This window comes from Anoplopoma fimbria, chromosome 12 (genome assembly GCF_027596085.1).
Source record: "Anoplopoma fimbria isolate UVic2021 breed Golden Eagle Sablefish chromosome 12, Afim_UVic_2022, whole genome shotgun sequence".
NCBI classification, from domain to species: Eukaryota; Metazoa; Chordata; class Actinopteri; order Perciformes; family Anoplopomatidae; genus Anoplopoma; species Anoplopoma fimbria.
Window position 1 is genome coordinate 12654332 of NC_072460.1, and position 18799 is coordinate 12673130.

Below are 18799 nucleotides of genomic sequence, written 5' to 3' on the forward strand. Positions count from 1 at the left end.
CTGTCACCAATATTACCTCTGTACACAATCATTTGAGGTATATATGATCCATAGTAAAGGTTTCCATTGATAGTGAGAAGTGTGAGAGAGAGAGAGACTGTTTCCAACTTTGACGACTCCTGGTGGCGACATCAAACAAAGACACTGGGGCAGACAGAAACCCAACACAATCCCATACAAGTAACTCTTAATAGAGTTTTGACATAAACGTAATTTCTCCCGGGTTTACGGAACGTGGTTAATGTTAAATTCTAACAAAACAGAAAAATGTTACAAAACTACATGGTTAGGTTTAGTGATAAAACATAGTTTGGCTAAAGTTGTCTACAAAAGTGAAACAAAACTAAAACTTATCTGTTGCTAAAAGCAACACTGCACACGTTTTCTCCAGGGTTGTTGCATTTTTCTAAAAAATAAAAACGTATATGACATGATGAAAATAATGCTGCATAATAATAGGGGATTTAGGATAACTCAAAACCTGCTACAAAGTCATGCTGAAAGACTACAATGAATGCCTGCCTGAAACCCTCCTTGTTAACAGTTCAGCAAAAAGATGCTGTCGAAGTTAATTTGTTTTTCAGGGCTCTAAGTTTGCATAAGCAAATACTTATATATAAACATATATAATACATAAGAACTAGAATCTTCCTCAAATCAAACAGTGCCATACTGGCATATCTATGTCAGTTAATTTGTTTTTGAAGCATCACCATCCTATGGTTTGTTAGAGGAAGGAAACAGGAGTGACAGAGAAGTACATGACATAACAAAATATACACAGAGACCTCTCAGTTAGTTTTGCTGTTTGTCACAAATACGAATTGGTTAACTTTCACACCTTCGTGGCATTTAAACAGTTTTCAGAAAGAGGCGAGAGAAGACAATGCTGCTGCTCTTCAAAAGTCTGGATTGTTAAGTTATCATTTAATAGCATCAATGGTTTTACTTTTTTTATTGCCAGCAGTGCACATGTGATAAAAGTTATTTGAGATTTTCTCTGAAGTTATAAACCCTTTAGCATTGTGTAACTTTGTTACTTGATATGAGGTGTTACCACAGTTAGCCTGCTCACCATACATTACTCATCATGAACTGTTGTCATACAGTCTTGTGCTAAGAATACCCAACAGTCTTCAGGAGTTTTTTCCCTAGCTAAAGACCATAGCAGCTGATTTCACTTAGTAGCCCCAGAATAACTAGTGCTGGGGGACTAATCAGTGAAAACAGCTGACGTTTGATTGGACTCAAAACCTGCTGTGGAGTTCCAGTGGCAGCATGAAAGACAGACTCGAAAAGGGTTTTCAATCCCCGTCACACTTGCACAATTGCACAGAGACTCCTGAAACTGAACGTGTGAGTGAGATGAGTGTTGAGAAAGAAAAAGCGGTGGAGCAGTGAGTGTGTAAGTGAGAGAGAGAGAGTCAGAGAGATGAGTTCCACTCCACCCACATCCATCCGTGTCCAATGTGAGGGGGAGGTGAAACAGTTGAGAGCTTACTGTGCTATTAACTGGCATTATTTAGTTGCCTCGGTCTGGAGAAGAGACTAGCCAAGACTGCTCCCCACCAGGTAGGACTCTTCTTTCTTTTTTTTTTTTATGGAATGCATTAAACTCTTATTGATTTTCATTTCCTGACCTGTCTCATCAGAACGAGACAGGTTGCCAGTTTAGTACTGATAAACATATTTGTACAGCAAAGTAAGCGCTGTTTTGAGGGATTGTTAGACATTGCCCTCAGGCCATCAACGTCACATTGCTCAGGCAGCCTGTATATGTTGGTACCTGTTAGAACCTAAAGTGAAACACCCAGAATTACTAGAATAGCAACCTAATAACCAGTATCTGTAAGGTTACGACTATCTTACATTAAGTATTCCAGCAGTGTGTGACGACAGGAGGCGGTGATTCACTGCTGATCACATAGTGAAAGAATGAAAAGGGCTAATGGAAAAGGGTGATAGGTTGGAAAAATGACACTCCTTCTGAACAAGGCGGTTTGTGTTTGCTTTAACAGCAGACTGATTTAAGGAGGTCAGTTGACAAATGTCACAGTTTGCAAGGAGTGGAGAGTGCACAGTTCAGCTGAAGAGAATGCTGATTAGTGATGTTTGGCTTGTGAAAAAAGGAGAAGTTGCGGGGTAAAAAGAGTGTGATGGCTGTGAACAAAGAGTAATGATCCAGCAAAACCAAACCACTCTTCCCCTTTCTACTGGGCACAAAATGTCGTCCTAATAAATTATATCTTGCAGTCATCAGCGACTAAGTTGTTGATTTTCAATTCATCAGAGGCCTGTCAGATGTTCATGTGTTTTTTAAATGACACATGAATGAAGTTAGTTTCTGGAATATTACAAACAGCATTGCGGTTTTACAAAGTTTGCATCAGTAAACTTGAGTATCATTGGTAAAAACCATCTGTAGTGTTGAGAACAAACATCTCCAGAGTTTTACGCCTTGTGGTTCATCCTATTTTTAGGGCAGCTGAGATGTTGCTAGAGCTATTTTTGAACCTCGTGCACTTCTGCAGCGTGACCGGTGCTGCCGGCAGAACATGCCAACTGGTTTTCTAGTTGCCTGCAGTTCAGCAGAGCATTGCAGCGGGTGACCAGTTTGAAGAGATGTGTTACAGTAAGATGAACATGCTCTTTTCTCTTTCTGTGGCAACAGGAAGTTAGCATGGTCTGTGGAGGGGTTGGGGGTTTCAGCGCTTTAGAGTGTGAAAGTTTGTAGAGAGGCATGCTTAGGTGCAGCAGCCGGTCACAGGCCTTGATTCTTTAAAAAGACTTTGTCCAGCGGATAAGATCAGAATAGCTTGCATGCACACAAAGAACACTATGATTCTGCAACAGAGATAAAAAAGGAACAGCGCAGCTGGTATTTTATGCTTCTAAAAAATATTAACTTCCTTTATTCAGAATTCCACCCAGTTGGAGCAACAATGACTTCCCATGTGAAGCTCCGGAAGGAGAGGGTCGGTATCGTGGACTACGACACTCAAATCAAAGGTGAAATAATGACTTTTATCTGCACCACTCTCCCACCTTAACACACCCCATCTTCACTGTGATCAACTGGTGCTCTTTCTCTTGTTTTAAAAAAATAAAAAAAAATAAACCACGTGCATTCAGTTTCTCACCCACAACAAGAGTTTCCTAGTGAGTCGTATTCTCTCGTATGTGTTTCTTTCTCTTTGCCCTTGATTGTTATTATTTCACACCTTCTCTCTTTCCCCTTCAGAGGTGCGTTGCCAGCTTGTAGACCAGCTGAAGGTGTTAGACTTGCAACTTGAGCAGAAGAGCCAGCAGCTGCAGGACCTGACGGACTACCTGCGTCGCCGGGGTGAGATTGAAAGCGAGTATGCCCGCTCCCTTGAAAAACTTGCTGAGAGGTTCACTTCCAGGATCAAGAGGTAAAGACAATCCTTAGCACGTAATGTAATACAATACTTAGCAGTTCATTTGAGGAAGCTGTTATGGAGCTTTTTTGGATTCACCTTACAAAATGTTTGTCCTTGTGTCTTCCTTTCCTCCTTCACATGCTCAGAAAGGAGCCCAGTAGTAACTCTGTGGCCCAGGTCATGCTGGCTCTGCTGTCCCAGACCCGCCAAGAAAGTAGGGACCACAGTGGACTGGGTGAGCGCTGCAGCAACTTCCTCATCCAGCCGCTTACCCACTGCTTGGAGTACACACAGCGCCTTGCCAAGAAGGTACCACCAAACACAAACATAGTCTTTTATTATGGGAAAAGTATGTGTATGTACAGGGCTTTTTGACTGACTGGTTTATTACCACTCATTTTCTGACTCCCACCCTTGCGTTTCTGTTAAACTCTTCACATAAAAAATATTTAGTGGCTCACTGTGTTCCTTCTGTGTTGTTCCATCTTTTTGTGGTATGTTGTCTCTACACCAGAGTAAAGACATCTGTACTCAGCTACAAGATGGACTACTCAAGGTCACCACAGAGCTTCAGACTGTAAGTGAGCACCAATCACCCAAAACATTTTCTGTTTCCTATCCAAAATCGAGGAAAGCATTGTTGCGTGTGTCTGTGTGCAGGAATGGCGCACATACTTCCAGTACCACTCAGACTATGTGTGTGCAGAGGGGAAGCTGAAGGAGGCAGAGAAGCAGGAGGAAAAGCAGAAGCAGAGTGCTTCTAAGAAGCTGGAGAGGTTGATAGAAAAGGTAAATGCCCTTTATGCAGTATAATGTGCATACATGTCTATATAAGTCTTTCATTATGGATAATTGTTTATGTCCCATAGAGACAAGGTAAAGTCCAAGAGATCAACTTTAAGTGCAGCAAGGCCCGAAACGATTACCTCCTAAACTTGGCTGCAGCCAATGCCTCCATGAATAAGTACTACCTCAATGACATCTCTACTCTTATAGATGTGAGTGCATCATCCGTTTTTGTCTTTTTGAATTTTAAAATGCTGACCTTTTTTTATTACAATCCCCATTTGGGCCAATCATCAAACATTGGAGCATAGTATGATGTTAGATCCGATATCACTTAAAAAAAATGATTAAGGACGTGATCTTGAACCCCAAGCACCTAAATTACAAACGTGAAATGTAATTGTTTCCCTCAGAGTGCAGATGTAGGGTACCGCCTCTCTTTAGGTCGGGTGATGCAGGCTTACCTCTCCAGTCGGTGTTGGACACAGAAGAACCTCAGCGTGGGGCTGGAGCAGCTCCAAGGCGCAGTGTCCGGACTGGACCAGAGCCATGACAGAGACACCCTGCTGAAGGATCACTATAACACCTTCTGCATGCCCCTCCGTTTCCCCTATCAGCCCCATGATGGAGACCAGGTCTGTATTTTGTTTGTCTTTATTCAGTGGATTATTCAGCTGTTCAGCTCTAATCTTATGTGTGTCTCTCAGGTTTCCGAGGTGAGTGCAGAGGGTGGGATGAGGTGCGAGCTGGAGACCAGATTCAAACAGATTCAAACCAGACTGAAAGCTGTAACCCTGGAAACGGAGGAGGTTGAGTACATCACTCTAAGCGCCTTTTTATCACCTTTTTTAAGTGGGTCTACTGTATCCGCCCGTGTTATTATTTCACCACGCCAGAGTCCTGAGCAGAGTTCAGTAACAGCTTTTTTTCTTGCTTCCAAAATCTATTTTTCATTGTAATAAAACAAGTAGATGAGTTCAAGTAAAATTTGAAGTAAAGCTTGGTAACATTTTAAGAAAAAAAAAATCAACCAATTTATTAGAAGTGCTTCAAAATGTGGCCAGCTTCCTTCATGTCAGTAAATCTGGCCAATTAAAGATTTTATTTTTGCCCATATTTTAAGTTTGAGTCACTAAACCTCATGTCATGATTGATGAAGCCCACAATTTTTTATCCTTTTTGTATGTATTATTCACTAGTGCAGAAATTGTAAATCTGGCCTTTGCAACAGGCACTTGAATGCAACATAAATTCAAACACAGTCTGTTCACCTCAGACCCTCATATTTTGCACACTGTCACCATAATGGTTATTTATAAGTGTCAAGGCACTGTCAAAATTCTAAAATAAGTCCAATAGGAGGCTAAATAATTGTGTGCGGTATTGCCAAAGCATAATCATCACATGTTGCCTCTGCTTCTGTCATACAGGCTAGTAAGAGCATGTTGGCGGCCCAGTCTTCCCTGCTGGAGAGTATTGGAGATGATGATCTGGAGCTCGGCAGTGGATCGTCTCAGCAGGGCAGCACAGAGAACCTGACAGTCAAACCCAGTGTGGCCCGCCGCAGGGCAAACGCGCAGGAAATTGAAAACCTCTACTTCACTGTGAGTCTGTTTTTTAAGTTGTAAAACAGAGAACTTGCTATTTAGTGCTGTTTTAATGCTATGCAGCTGTGGATATGCAGACATGGTTTTTTTTTTATTGTAGGGGTTTGTTTGACGATGATGACAAGAACCTCCAGGATGCCTGATAATGACTTTAAATCGCATCTGATTTGTATTACAGAGACTAAAAGAACACCTCGTAAGCAGCTCACTGGTATCTAAACTGCAAGCAAAACATGACCAGCTGAAATTGGCTGTAGAAAAAGGTATCACTTCTGCATTTCACACAGAAAAATGCCAAAAGGCAAACTGCTGACCCAAAGTGTCCTATGAACACAGTTGGTGCATTTCTTTTTACTGGTTGGTTCTTTTCCTCCTTTCTCCTTTTTAGCAGAAGCATCAAATGACCATCGGTCTCCTAGGTACGGATATGGGGTCATTTAGAGTCATTGTATTCTTGGTTTAATTGTGAACACTCTTGTATACTTCAGAAACATTGTACATATTACAAGATTGTAACAGAATGAAGCTTACTGTATCTTCACATTATGAAATCTGGCTCTGCAGACACAATGGAAAGTCAATGCGTGTGAGGAAGAATCACTCAAGTGCCAATTTGTTGCACAACCAAAAACTTTTCAGTGGTGACATGCTGTCCTTCATACAGGTCAGCATTTCATTCTCTTGACTTATTTTTAAGTATAAGACTTGAAGTTTGTGAATTGAATCAATAAATTTGCTCCATTCAGGCATCAGGACAACAGATTCCAATTGTTGTGGAGAGTTGCATTTGCTTTATCAACCAGAACGGTAAGTATTCACAACTGAAGGAACAGTAACATGGGAGCTGCACATTTTCAGGTCTAATGCAAAAATGATTGTGCCTAAAAATTACAGTAAGACTTGTGTAAAAGTAGGAAACTCCCAGCTCTAGAGCCCCCAGTGATCATATTAAAAGTTTAAAGCAACACACAGAGTGCGGCAATATATTTATAATATATATTATTGTCCCATCAAACAAGATGTTTATTTGTTTAGTTTTTTTACACATAATGACTAAATATATTTTTGCATTGGATCTACTGTCTGTCCATCAGGTCTCCACCATGAAGGGATATTTAGAGTGCCGGGGTCTCAGATAGAGGTCAACAACCTGAGGGATGCATTTGAGCGAGGTATGTTTGTGTGAGATGTAGAATTTTTTATTTATTTTTTATGTAGAATTGCTGCTCTTACTGTGGAGCATTAATAATGTGAGGCAGTGTGCTGTGGACTTCTCCTGCAGGAGAGGACCCCCTGGCTGAGCGGAGATATGACCTGGACTCTGTTGCTGGAGTGCTGAAGCTCTACTTCAGAGGTCTGGAGAATCCCCTCTTCCCCATCGACAGCACCAACCAACTCCTGGAGCACGTCCGTGAGTGTGTGGTTGTATTTGTTCAAATGTCAGGGGAGTGTGGCCGAGAACGCGCTGCAGGAGCTTACTTTTTTTTTTTTTTTTTTTTTTTTTTTTTTTTTTTTTTTATCACATTTTTTCTCAGAAATAAAGAACGATGCAGAGAGAGCAGCTCAGCTCAAAATGGTCATCTCCTCCTACCCCGAGCCCGTCATCATTGTCATGCGATACCTCTTTGCATTCCTTCATCAGTGAGTATTGCAACTTATCACAGTCATCACCATTCAGGATATGATGTATTGCATCAAGGGATGTTTCTTTCTAGGAAGAGAAAGGACCAAATACTTTTACCAGTTGTCTTATTTGATCTGACAGAAGGAGAGCAGCACATTTTTACAAAAAAAACAACAGGATTTGGGACTTTAATTTAGAAAATCTCTTTTCACTAAAAGCATGCAGCAAGGATTTAGAGAATTATTCATCCTGCTAAATGATGAGACACTACTAAATAGTGACTTGACAGATAATGGAGATGGAGTCAGCACATACAAATAGACAAAGGATAAAATACTTGCACACAAAATTGTGCATACACTTAAACAAAATGGGCGCAAACTAAATAAAACCCCATCTCCTTCATTGTATAATCTGATAAGTGTGTATTTGCTCCCTTCCTCCAGTGTGTCTCAGTACAGTGACGAGAACATGATGCAGCCTTACAACCTGGCTGTGTGCTTTGGCCCCAGCCTTGTAAGAGGGGCTGACGACGATGATGTCGTCACCCTGCAGCCTCAGATCAACGCCCTGGTGAAGAGCATCATCCTTCAGCATGAAAGCATCTTCCCCAGCCAGAGCGAAGTACCAGGACCGGTGTATGAGAAATGCATGACACTGGATCAGGACGACTGGTAAGAGAAAAGATGTTCGTGCACATAACATGGATACAGTTCATGGTGGAATGATTATCTGAGGATGTTTTTCTTCTCAGTGAGCCTATCATTGAAGAAGGAGATGTGGAAGCAGAGTACAAAGATGGTGAGTTTTGTGTGCATAACATCTCTAAGGCTGCGATGGTGTGTCTAAATAAAATAACATAACATAATGTGATGCACTACAGAGTTGGAAGCAGGATACTCGGCTGACAGCAGCACCAGCTCGTCTGCAGCATCAACGCAGAGAAAAGCAGAACGTCCTAGAGCCAACAGCAGCGGCTCACTTGACCAAAGTAGATTGGCAGCGGGACCAGCTGGGAGCAGCATCATTTCAGCTGGAAAGCTGACGCTCCAGATTCCCGTTGGACCACAGTGCAAGCCACGGCGAGGCCCCTCTCCTTGCTATGTGCGCAGAGGGTGAGTAGCCCTGGATGTTGCAGGATTACAACTGACTTGTTGTGTTTGAGTGAGATATTAATATTCAATGTCTTCTGATCTCTTCTTCTGCATACAGACTTCAGGAACACTCATCTTCTGAGGATATTGTTGTTAAAATAGACAAGGTCTGTGTTGTTTCTCATTTCAAATGACTGTTTTCACTCTGTTTATAAGTCTGTTTTATTTCGGGTTAGTAAGATGTAAATAATAGTTTTAAAAAGAGTTTATAAATAATTCACCACTGCTTTTATAGTAATTAAAGGGCATAGGTTTATCATTTTTAGTAAATAATCTACAACTAGAAGTCCTTGAAGGATGTTTGCAACAATCAGTCAAGTCTGTAGTTGTAAATGTTGTAATCTAACAAGTTGCAAATACATTCATTTTTCTTTAGATGTTATTCAGCAGGCAAGAGGGACAAATCAAGCACGAGACTATAACAGCCTATTACTGATATATAGAGCATTAGAAAATGATATATTTATAAAGGGATTTAGTTATAACTAACACACCCTTTTTATGAAGTGTCTTGTTAGAAAGCAGGTGCAAATCACCAGGGGTTTAATGACAATAGTATTTTATGGTTTGTTATTTTATGTTAATACCTAACATAATGACGGGGGAGGGAGAGCAGGGAACAAAGAAGTTTGTCTTGTCCTCGCTCATGGCTCTTATTGTTTATTTCATCTCACAGGAGGTCTGTCGCCAGATGGACACTGTCTTCATGGAGCTTCTCTCACGACAAGCACTGCAGGATCCCACCTCCTCCTCTCCCTCTGCCCAAGCTCCCCAAAGGAAAGGGAAGCGGGATGGACGCAGAGGGAGAGGAGTCGGGCTCTTCAGAGCATCAGATCCACTAGAATAAGAGGATCGGTATCAGTTGATGAACTAAAAAGAGAGCGATGATATAGTGCTCTGACAGCAGCTTTCAGCACATCTATTTCTAGAAAAACTAAAATTACTGAGCCATGGTCACTCCTCTGGGGGCTTGAGATTAGTCTGGGCTTCTTTCCACAGGTTGGATCCCCACTCAAAGCTCTGCATTCATGTTTTATACAGCAGAACGAAGCTGTGACTGCAGACCTGCAATACAATGTGGAAAGTTTGGATTACTTGAAATGCAAGGATGTGTTTATGTACAGCTGAATGTGGTTGGGCAGCTTATGGCTTTATTTCTGCATCTTTGTGTTGATATTCAACTGTTTACACTTTATATCAAATGTGTTTAACAACATGAGATGTAATTTAGCATTGCTGATAAAACTGTGAATACTGTAGCTGTAAGGAATTTTATATATAATTTGTTACTTGTGAAACACTTGATGATTTGCCTGTATATCTAGGCTACGTGCCAAATAAATAGTCTATTCTGTTTTTTTTGTTCCCTTTTTGATTATAAATATCTACTGGAAAATGTGGTAGGTTTCATTAAATTTATATAACTCTGAGTATGTTTAAAATATTATGATTAAAAGTATTCTTTGAGTTCCTTTTTTTTTTTTAAATGAGAAGTTAATAAGCAACAGACCTTTTTCATAGCAGACATTTTACTTCCATAGCAGGTGTAACTAAATACATTTAATTAATGACAGCTCAATGCATTAGTAACCCTACAAAGGGACCAGCATGCACAACACCAGGGCCTTGCTTGGAACTTTGAGCACCTAAAATAAATACAGCCATTATTTATTATTGAAAGTAGTGCTTCTGCTGCTAAAATATATAATTTCCTCTTGTGTTGACAGCTTTCTGTTTTCTTAAGATTATTATTCTTTTTTTTATTAGAGAAAGACATACTCAGCCCAGCCCTCCACAATTACAAAGGGAAATCCAAATGTTTGAATGCTTTTGTTGCTTAAGATACATTCTTGGTATGATTTTAACTATATCAATGGGTTTGTTGATTATACATTTGGGCTTTTCTCCATTCATGCTAGTAGTACAGTGCCAAGATGAGCCTTTAATATGATTGAGACAGAACAAGATGTTTTTAAAACCTAAGGACTTTATCATTTCAGTGGCGGAAACATTTTTCAGATTTCTTTTTTGTAAAGTAGGCATGTAAAATTGCTCCACAAGTAAAATTCCTGTGTTTAAAATCTAACAAAAAATAAAGTACAGATGTTTGATCATTCCAAAATGTCTAAAAGTTAAAGTGCTCATTAGTCTACAAATTTCTCCCTGTCACAACTACAGTATATAATCATATAGAATTCTAATTACTATTATTATAGAATAAGTATTAATGCTGTATTCATTCTTTTTTTATTTTAGTTAAACAAAATAACATTATACAGAATCAGTTAACGGGATAGTAAATTGAGCAAAAACCAAAGAGCCAGGTTGTCACACTAGACAAACATATTTTGAAACATACAGATACTGTATGTCTTGATAGCCTTTTTGATAGAAAGCAGTTTCACATACTGCACAACATCCAAACAAACAACAAAAGACGTTGGTTTTTTTTTTACATTTATGTATAAACAGTATTTGCCAACATAATGGTCTTCTTTTCCTGGGTTTTCTCATAATGATGTCAAAGTCTTGCCAGAAGTTCTGTGAGAACAAAACTAAAAATAGGTGTAGGGCTTTTTCTGAATATTATTATATTCCTTTATTGATCCCCATGGGGGAAATTCGAGTGTTGCAGCAGCTCAACTACACAGACACAGACAATAAATACCATATACAATATCCACATATACAATATCCACCAAAGAAAGAGCAGTATATGTTGATGTATTCATTATTTTTGATAAAATAAATGGCAAACTTCTTTTTCTGTTTTACAGCAAAAAAATGTAATATAAGAATTCAGAAAAAACTTTATCCAACATTTTTCTGTTTTGACTGTGGACGCATGTTTTTCACTCTGATGACGTGTCGACAGAATCATTTCCCAGAATGCTCTGCGGCTTGAACGGTCCACGTCATTGCTGCGCAGCCGCAGATGTGTCGCAGCGGAGAGCTGAGGTGGACTTCTTCTTTTCAGGCAGTGAGAGAGGCACAGCGTAGTTCATCAGCTTAAGCTCAGGAACTAACTAACCCTACCTGACGACCTCTCGGCCTCCGCGATGATTCGTATAACCGCCGTCCTCGCTCTGCTGGTGGTCGCCTGCTCCGGTAAGTCAGCGGGGGACCGGTGGGAGAGATTTACCGGGGCTGGTTAGCATGCAATGCTAACGAAATGTACCTAGTAACGTGAGCGGATTTATTAAATCACTCCCATGTGTCTTCTTAATTAAGGGGAATATAGATCTCGGAGAAATGTGCATGAAGTGTTAATGCTGTGCAGATAATTCATTGGTGTCCAGGATTTCAGCTGATCTCAGCTCTGCTTTGCGGTGACAGGAGAGAGCTGTACAGACCCAGCGATCACCCCGTCGGCCTACACCACCTCCGACGCCGTCATCTCCTCCGAGTCTGTGTTCATCGTTGAGCTCAGCCTGGCCTGTGCCAACGGAGCACAGGTAGCAGCCCACCTTCAGCCCCTACCAGCGGACAGTGTGATTAGATCTTGATGTTATTGAGCGAATGACTGACTGGAGATCATTTCTGTCTCCTCCAGAGTGTGACTCTGTATGCTGATGTCAATGGAAGGCAGTTCCCTGTGACCAGAGGCCAGGATGTTGGCAAGTACCAGGTATGGTAGTGACCTCATGTTCATATGTATTTGCATATGTGCAGTCATATGCTCTCACTGAATCTGATTTAGTAGGTTTTTTAAGGTTTGTACTAAATTACACAAGACAATGACTGATCATATATCAGCAATGAGTTGAGTGTTGAGGGTTGCCTAATTGAAAACCATAGTTACCCTATTCTTGTTTCGGACCACCTTGAACCATTTACCCTTTACTACAAAAATCACATTTGAACCTCAAAGCTTATCCTGAAATAACCTAATTCTATCTGAACATAGACCAGTCGTTTTGTTAATTTATCTTTTAAAAAAAGGGGTCATTGTCCCTCTTAAGATGAACAATCTCTTAAAATCTAGAGTTTATTAAAGAAGCTTTTGTCAACATGTGATTTCTTCCCTCAGGTGTCCTGGAGTCTTCCTCACAAACAGGCCAGCTCTGGAACATATCAGGTTAAATTCTTTGATGAGGAGTCCTACAGTGCCCTGCGCAAGGTTAGTGTTTGATGCATGGTCCATAAGGTCGCGGTATACTGCCAGAAAGCTCCACTGCATTTGCAAGGTTTAAAGGTTGTCTAATTTGTATTATATTTGTTCCAGGCCCAGAGGAACAACGAAGATGTAAATGCCATTGAGCCTCTCTTCTCTGTCAACATTGACCACAGGGTAAGTCTCTTATAGCCACTGAGATTAAACATGTGTATGCACAATTATAGTATAGAGCAACACAATTCTAAACACCCATTGAACACTACCTGCCCGGTACGAAAACAGGAAACAGACAAAGTTAGTGACTAGCTGGTAAACATAGTGGTGCATTTAGCAGATATTTACTTCAGAGATGGTTGAGACCAACAACAGAACTAAGACAGAGTGAATGTTGGACTTGCATCCGTCAGGCAGCTATACAACTCCAGATCCTTGCTAATGTTTCTCTGTTCTGATCTGCTGGATGTGTAAATGGCCAACAGTTTTGCAACATGTTCATGATCAATTCAGAAGGTATAATATGTCAGTGATGTGTTTACAGCTTTTTTTCTGCTGCTTCCAAGAGGCCAAAATCAGTTATTGCAGCCAGTTTCAAGTTGTATTATTCCCTAGAGTCTTAAAACTTTAAACATGTGATGACTTTAAGGCATACTTTAATTAGATACAGTCTGTTAAGAACAAGGATTTGCACTAATTAATATGTCATTAGGACAAGTAATTTTTTTTCTTCCGATTTCCATCCTCGGTACAACATGTTTTTTATTGTATGCGACTGTACTCCATACACCGTAAACTAACTGTTAAGACACTATAACAGCAACCACGCTGATTTTTATTGGAAAAGGATCATTTACAGACTAACATCTGGAATCAGTACATTCCTGAAGAACTTTTTGGGTAAAAAAAAAAAAATATGAAACTCACAGAAACACTCGTTAATTCAGTTAAAGCTACACTGAGAGGCTTGTTTTGACATATTGGGGAAAATATGTTGGTATTGCTCCTTAAGAAATGTATCCTCTACAGTAGTCATTCCTAAAGAATGAGTCAGGACCCACTATTGGATCACAGGAAATGTTATTAGGGTCTCAATAAATTGCAGAATTTCTTCCATAGTCTCTTTTAAGATCTCTATCTGCAGTACAAACTCTAGCCACATGAGGGAGCCTAAATATTTGTGTCGTTCTGATAATTGTAGTCTACTAATAAAATGTATCTTATATGAAAGGTTAGTGTACATTCTGTTTGTGTTATTGATGAGAGGGGGAAAAAACGAGAGCCTGACAACTCTGCCTTAATGCATTTATCTGGTCTCTAGATATGGCCTATTGTGAATTGGGTCACGACAGTTGGATTTTAAAAAAGCGGTTGCCTTGAGAAAAAGTTTGGGGAAACAGTGCTGTTCTCTTGAAATATTTTTTATCATTCAATGGCTCTATTAAAAGTAACATCATACTTAAAAAAGAACTTGTTGGTCTTTGTGAACAATGCGATATGAGGCTCAATCTGACAATCCCATATGTTGCTCTCAGCCTCAAAGTATGTCTAAAACCATGTCTGACTGGAGTGTATCATTTGTCATTGTTTGTTTACTTCTCTTCGTCCGAACCAGTGATGAGCTTTAAAAAAAAAAAAAAATCTCTCTACAGGGTGCGTGGAACGGCCCATGGGTGTCTACTGAGGTGGTGGCTGCCCTCATGGGTATCCTGGTCTACTACATGGCCTTCAGTGCTAAGAGCACCATCCAGGCATAAACGACTCACAATCACTTGATTGTTACAGACTGAACTCTGGTGGATCTCGACCAACGATCCATCATCCAGTGTTGTGGCAAACCGATAGGATTTTGCCACTTGATCTGCTTTGGGACAAGGAACAAGAACCGCAGTCTTTGTATTTTTTTAATCCAGACTGTCTGTATGCCATCAGTCATACACATTTTCAAATGAATTTCGTCATAAGTTTCTCTTGTCAATATTGGATGGGATTTTGTAATGTTTTTTTTATAAAACCAAACAATAAACCTGGACCACAGAAATAAACAAAACACATATAAAAATTATGTATTCAGTTCTGCTTAAAACCTATTGCTAGATCATATTGTCCTTTGTCCTTCTGTGTGGATGCGCTGGCAGGAGTGGGACTTGTAGAGACGTGCTGAACACAAAGAAAGAGCAGTCGCATATGAAATGTCAATAATGTGACTACACTGGCTGGCCTGAACAGGTCTAGTGTATATGTCTCCTAAGTTAATTCATTAAATTGCTTGTTTTCTTCCAGTGTAAAGTGTTGCTTCAACTGATAGTCCGTTGTCAGACTGCCTCTTCTATAAATTCCGTTTCCTCTTAGACAGACTTATTTATCATCTCTTGTTCCATAGCAACATATGTCATCTCTGAGGTTTGTTTTTGGTTGCCAATGTTAAATTGACTAAGTTTGGATGATTCAACAATCCCTGACCTCATCTAGATCAAACAATAACTGGTTCCAAGCAGATTTAGCTTTCACTGACTAATTGCTAGTTTTTATCTTCCTTTCCAAATCTTAAGATTTATATCTACTGTTCTGATGGAACATTACATCTACTATATAATATGTGATTCATTTTAGAATTTATTTAATTCTTATTTTAAAACACTAACCTCCATGTAATCATTTAATAGGATTTATAGTTGTTAACAAACCATATAGAGTAATCTTGTTGCTGTAAATATGTTCAGCTTGGAGGTTGTGGCTGAACTCTGTGGGCAGATGAGCTATTTTTGTCTGTATGGCTGTCCTATTGTCATTCTTAGGTAGTCATGGCGAGGTTTGTGTTCGAGCGCAGCAGTAGCTGATGTTCTGTTCTGTTTTCCTTCAATGTACACCTACAGCTAACATGTTCTATTTGTTAAATCAGTAAAGAGGCACTGAAGCTATTGTTACCTTTCTGATTCGCTGTAGTGCAGTGCTGCCAGTTGAACACACTGTGGCAGCTCTGTGCTGCTTTTTAAAACCTGGGTATATTCCAGAGTATGGTCACCTATTATTACCTCATGGACGGATTACATGTGATTTTTACTGGTTCATTATTAGCTGTTACTAATGTAATGCAATACATCGCATAATGCCCTTTGAGCCCCTGTTCTGTTTGCCACATTTCTACGTACTATCGTGCTTATGTGCTCTGGGTTTATTACAGACATTTAAACTTAGCATGTCTATTTCTGTAGTTGACCAGAACATGCAGTACTGCGTTTTCTTCTACAAGAGCAGCACTGCTGCAACTTGTCACTGACTCCCATGAGACTATTGTAAACTTTGTATATGAGTAATGTGATCCGCACACATAAACACTGCTCAGTGTACAGAGTACACCAGTACTTTCTCAGATGACTGCTTTTATGTAGCTTTGTCAGCACAAACACACACTGTCATGGTGTAAGCACACCGCAGCTTTTGTCTCCTGTCACCTTGGCAAGGATACAATAGAGACATTACAATGTTGGTAATTCAGAGAAGACGTGAGCTGGAGCGATTCCAGGCAGTCCCTCATGGAGTCACCTATTAGGCTGTGGGAAGTGGGGGATGGCTGGATGGATGGATATAAATGGAATGAACAAACAAACATTGAAAGAAGGCAACTGAGTTGATGGTGACACAAGACTCTTCCTGCTCTTTGTTGTGTGATGGAGTTGAAAGTGTTTAATGACTCCAACCCACACATCAGGGCAGTGGATCATGGATGTAGTATGAAATATTTTGAGATTGTTGATGTTTCAGAATGAATGCACTCACAGGAAGTTGCTATTTATTCTTCCAATAACCAAGTGTTTGTCTGTAGACTGTTTTTTCTGTTTCAAACACTAATTTACAAGGTCACGTAAACAACCAAATTACCAAAATAACCACAATTTTTTATATAATAACAGCACATGGTTTTTAACTTGGTTCACCAGTCCAAATTCGTATTTATAGACACTGAGAACATGTGCTTGTTATTATTTAGTTTATCATTATTATTATTACATAAGACAAATATTTTTACTGAGAACCAGGAGTTAGAGGAATATGGGTATGTGTGTGTGAGTGCTGTGAGGCAGAGGAAAGCTGCTTTGACAGAGGTGTGTAAAACACCAGCTGCGAGAGGCAGACACTGATGGGCTTACTGAGATTCAGCAATGTGGAAACTGCGACGCATAAGCGAACCTCTCAGGAAGTTACACTTTCTGTCTCTGATGTAAGCCTTGTTTCTACTGCTCGTTCTTTGCACTTTTTGAAAGAGCAGAACAAAGTCAACAAAATGAGGGCTAACTCAATAATCTGAAACAGACTGTATTATTTTCATGCTGGCTTCCCCTTCCTTACTCTACAATAACAGTTATTGTTCAGGTTATTTCATGGATGTGGATGTCCAGTGAGGCATTTTATATGTATAGCTGCTCCCACCACAAAGAGTTGGACTGTGTTTGGAGTGAATAAACTCACTGTCAGTTCCAAGCTTTTGTGCTTTCCTCTGTGTTATTTCGCTCTTCCTGTCCTCTTTGGGTATCCTAGAATCCGTTGTGCCGGTTGATGCAGTTGCCAGTCAAGCACCAGCCATATATGGGGAAATGCCCTTTTTTCTCTCTATCTCTTTATTTTCCTCTATTATATTAGACCTCCCCTTGATACTTCACACTAAAGGTCAACCACTGCAATGGAGCTTTTATTTATTTATTCACATGCACTGCTCATAGCTGGCCGGTTGCCATAAAATATTGTAGGTTTAAGAGGACCAGACACATCACAACAAACTGTTGTAAAGCCTGTGAAAGCATTTTGACTGCGCCCCCATAAAAACGATTTTATCAGACACTGTCCACATGCCTGCTTTTACTGGGAAGAAAAAAAATGACATCGTCTTTGTTGAGGTGTAAACACAGCCACGCTTAAAGTAATGAAAACAAGGTGGGCGAGAGTGATAAAAGCTAACTTTGATTCCCCTGGCTCTAAGGGGAATAACCTATTCTAAGATAAATAAAAGCTTCATCTATAAAATATGAGGCAACGTTTTTGGTTGGATCATAACAGCTGCTAATAAAAACAAAAGTGTGGCTATATTTGGCAAAAAACACAAGAAAACAGCTGCAGGTAAATTGTTGTCGTAAATAAAGGCCTATTTGGATGCAGATACCTTTTATGTGAGAAAAATGTCTCCCAAAGTAAATTCCCAGCTGCTTTGACATACAGAAAGTATTAAGAAATGCATGCAGTTGAAAGAGAGCAAAGTGAAACAGAGGTAAGAATTTAGTGTTCCGAACAGTAATGATGAATTGCTTGGATCATATTTCTTGTGCTTCCTCTGTTTATAAAGTGTGACGCTCTGGTGCTCTCCGCTAACACAGACTCTACTGGAGTTGGTTGTGTTAGATGGTCGGGGCCCCCCGGTGTCTTGGAATGGACTCAGTAGCAGCCTCGGCAGTCATCAGGTCAGTTGAGGGGTCATGAGTTAAGCAATGCAGAAACATTGCTCGGTGTAATAAAGCCTCTGGCTCCATGTCTGATTTATTCCAGCTTTGGTCAGGGCTGGGGCACTCCGTCACTCTTCAGAGCCACTGGATGCACTCCTTGGCTGACCCTAAATTGATTCGAAGAGCGACATTTACCTATTTTCCTGCCCTCGTGACAGCGACACAGAGGAGTAATTTATTTCCTTTATACCCGCCTCACAGCCCCAGGCCTGGCAGGAAGCTCTGCCCCGCTGTAATGAAGAAGTGACCTTGAAGTTTAGACATCAACCTTGCTTCAGCTGGGAAACCATAAGCATCAGAACATTCAGCATAAACACACATTCACGACCACACGCTGCAAGATTACAAAAACGCAATGACCTACCCTATAGACCATCTATCATATGCTCTGACAAGGAGGGATGATTGTGGTTGGGGTGATAATAGCTAAAGTCAGATGTTCTATCCACAGGAAACCGGAAATTCTCTCCAATGATGAGTCTAATTTTAGCGGTTGTTTGTGCCAGCGAATTCTCCATTTATTGAAGGGCATTCATTATTTAGCTGTTTTTAACTAATGGCTGTGCAGAGTGTATGGCACGTAATGCAGAACAAGGTGTGTTTGGCGATCAATCTGAGAGG

At 40.2% G+C, this 18799-nt stretch overlaps 2 protein-coding genes across 3 annotated transcripts; both read left to right on the plus strand.

The window, feature by feature from the left end:
* Positions 1–1241: 1241 nt before the first annotated feature.
* On the plus strand, positions 1242–9981 carry arhgap4a (Rho GTPase activating protein 4a). 2 transcript variants are annotated; one of them, XM_054608683.1, is made up of 22 exons: positions 1242–1572; positions 2920–3009; positions 3242–3413; positions 3548–3710; positions 3916–3978; positions 4062–4190; positions 4271–4399; positions 4601–4822; positions 4895–4996; positions 5618–5791; positions 5973–6057; positions 6186–6213; positions 6359–6458; positions 6541–6601; positions 6889–6966; positions 7077–7205; positions 7330–7435; positions 7865–8092; positions 8173–8219; positions 8302–8533; positions 8631–8679; positions 9249–9981. In XM_054608683.1, exons 2-22 carry the CDS (start codon positions 2943–2945, stop codon positions 9417–9419), a joined length of 2535 nt encoding a protein of 844 aa, XP_054464658.1. In that variant the 5' UTR covers positions 1242–1572; positions 2920–2942; the 3' UTR covers positions 9420–9981. The 2 variants fall into 2 exon arrangements, with proteins under 2 accessions (XP_054464658.1, XP_054464657.1); XM_054608682.1 differs by having other exon boundaries at positions 6183–6213; positions 9249–9980.
* A 1503-nt stretch (positions 9982–11484) lies between these two features.
* On the plus strand, positions 11485–14965 carry ssr4 (signal sequence receptor, delta). The gene is made up of 6 exons (XM_054608684.1): positions 11485–11680; positions 11909–12027; positions 12126–12200; positions 12603–12692; positions 12798–12863; positions 14336–14965. The coding sequence occupies exons 1-6, from the start codon at positions 11632–11634 to the stop codon at positions 14438–14440; spliced, it is 504 nt and encodes a 167-aa protein (XP_054464659.1). The 5' UTR covers positions 11485–11631; the 3' UTR covers positions 14441–14965.
* Positions 14966–18799: the final 3834 nt, after the last annotated feature.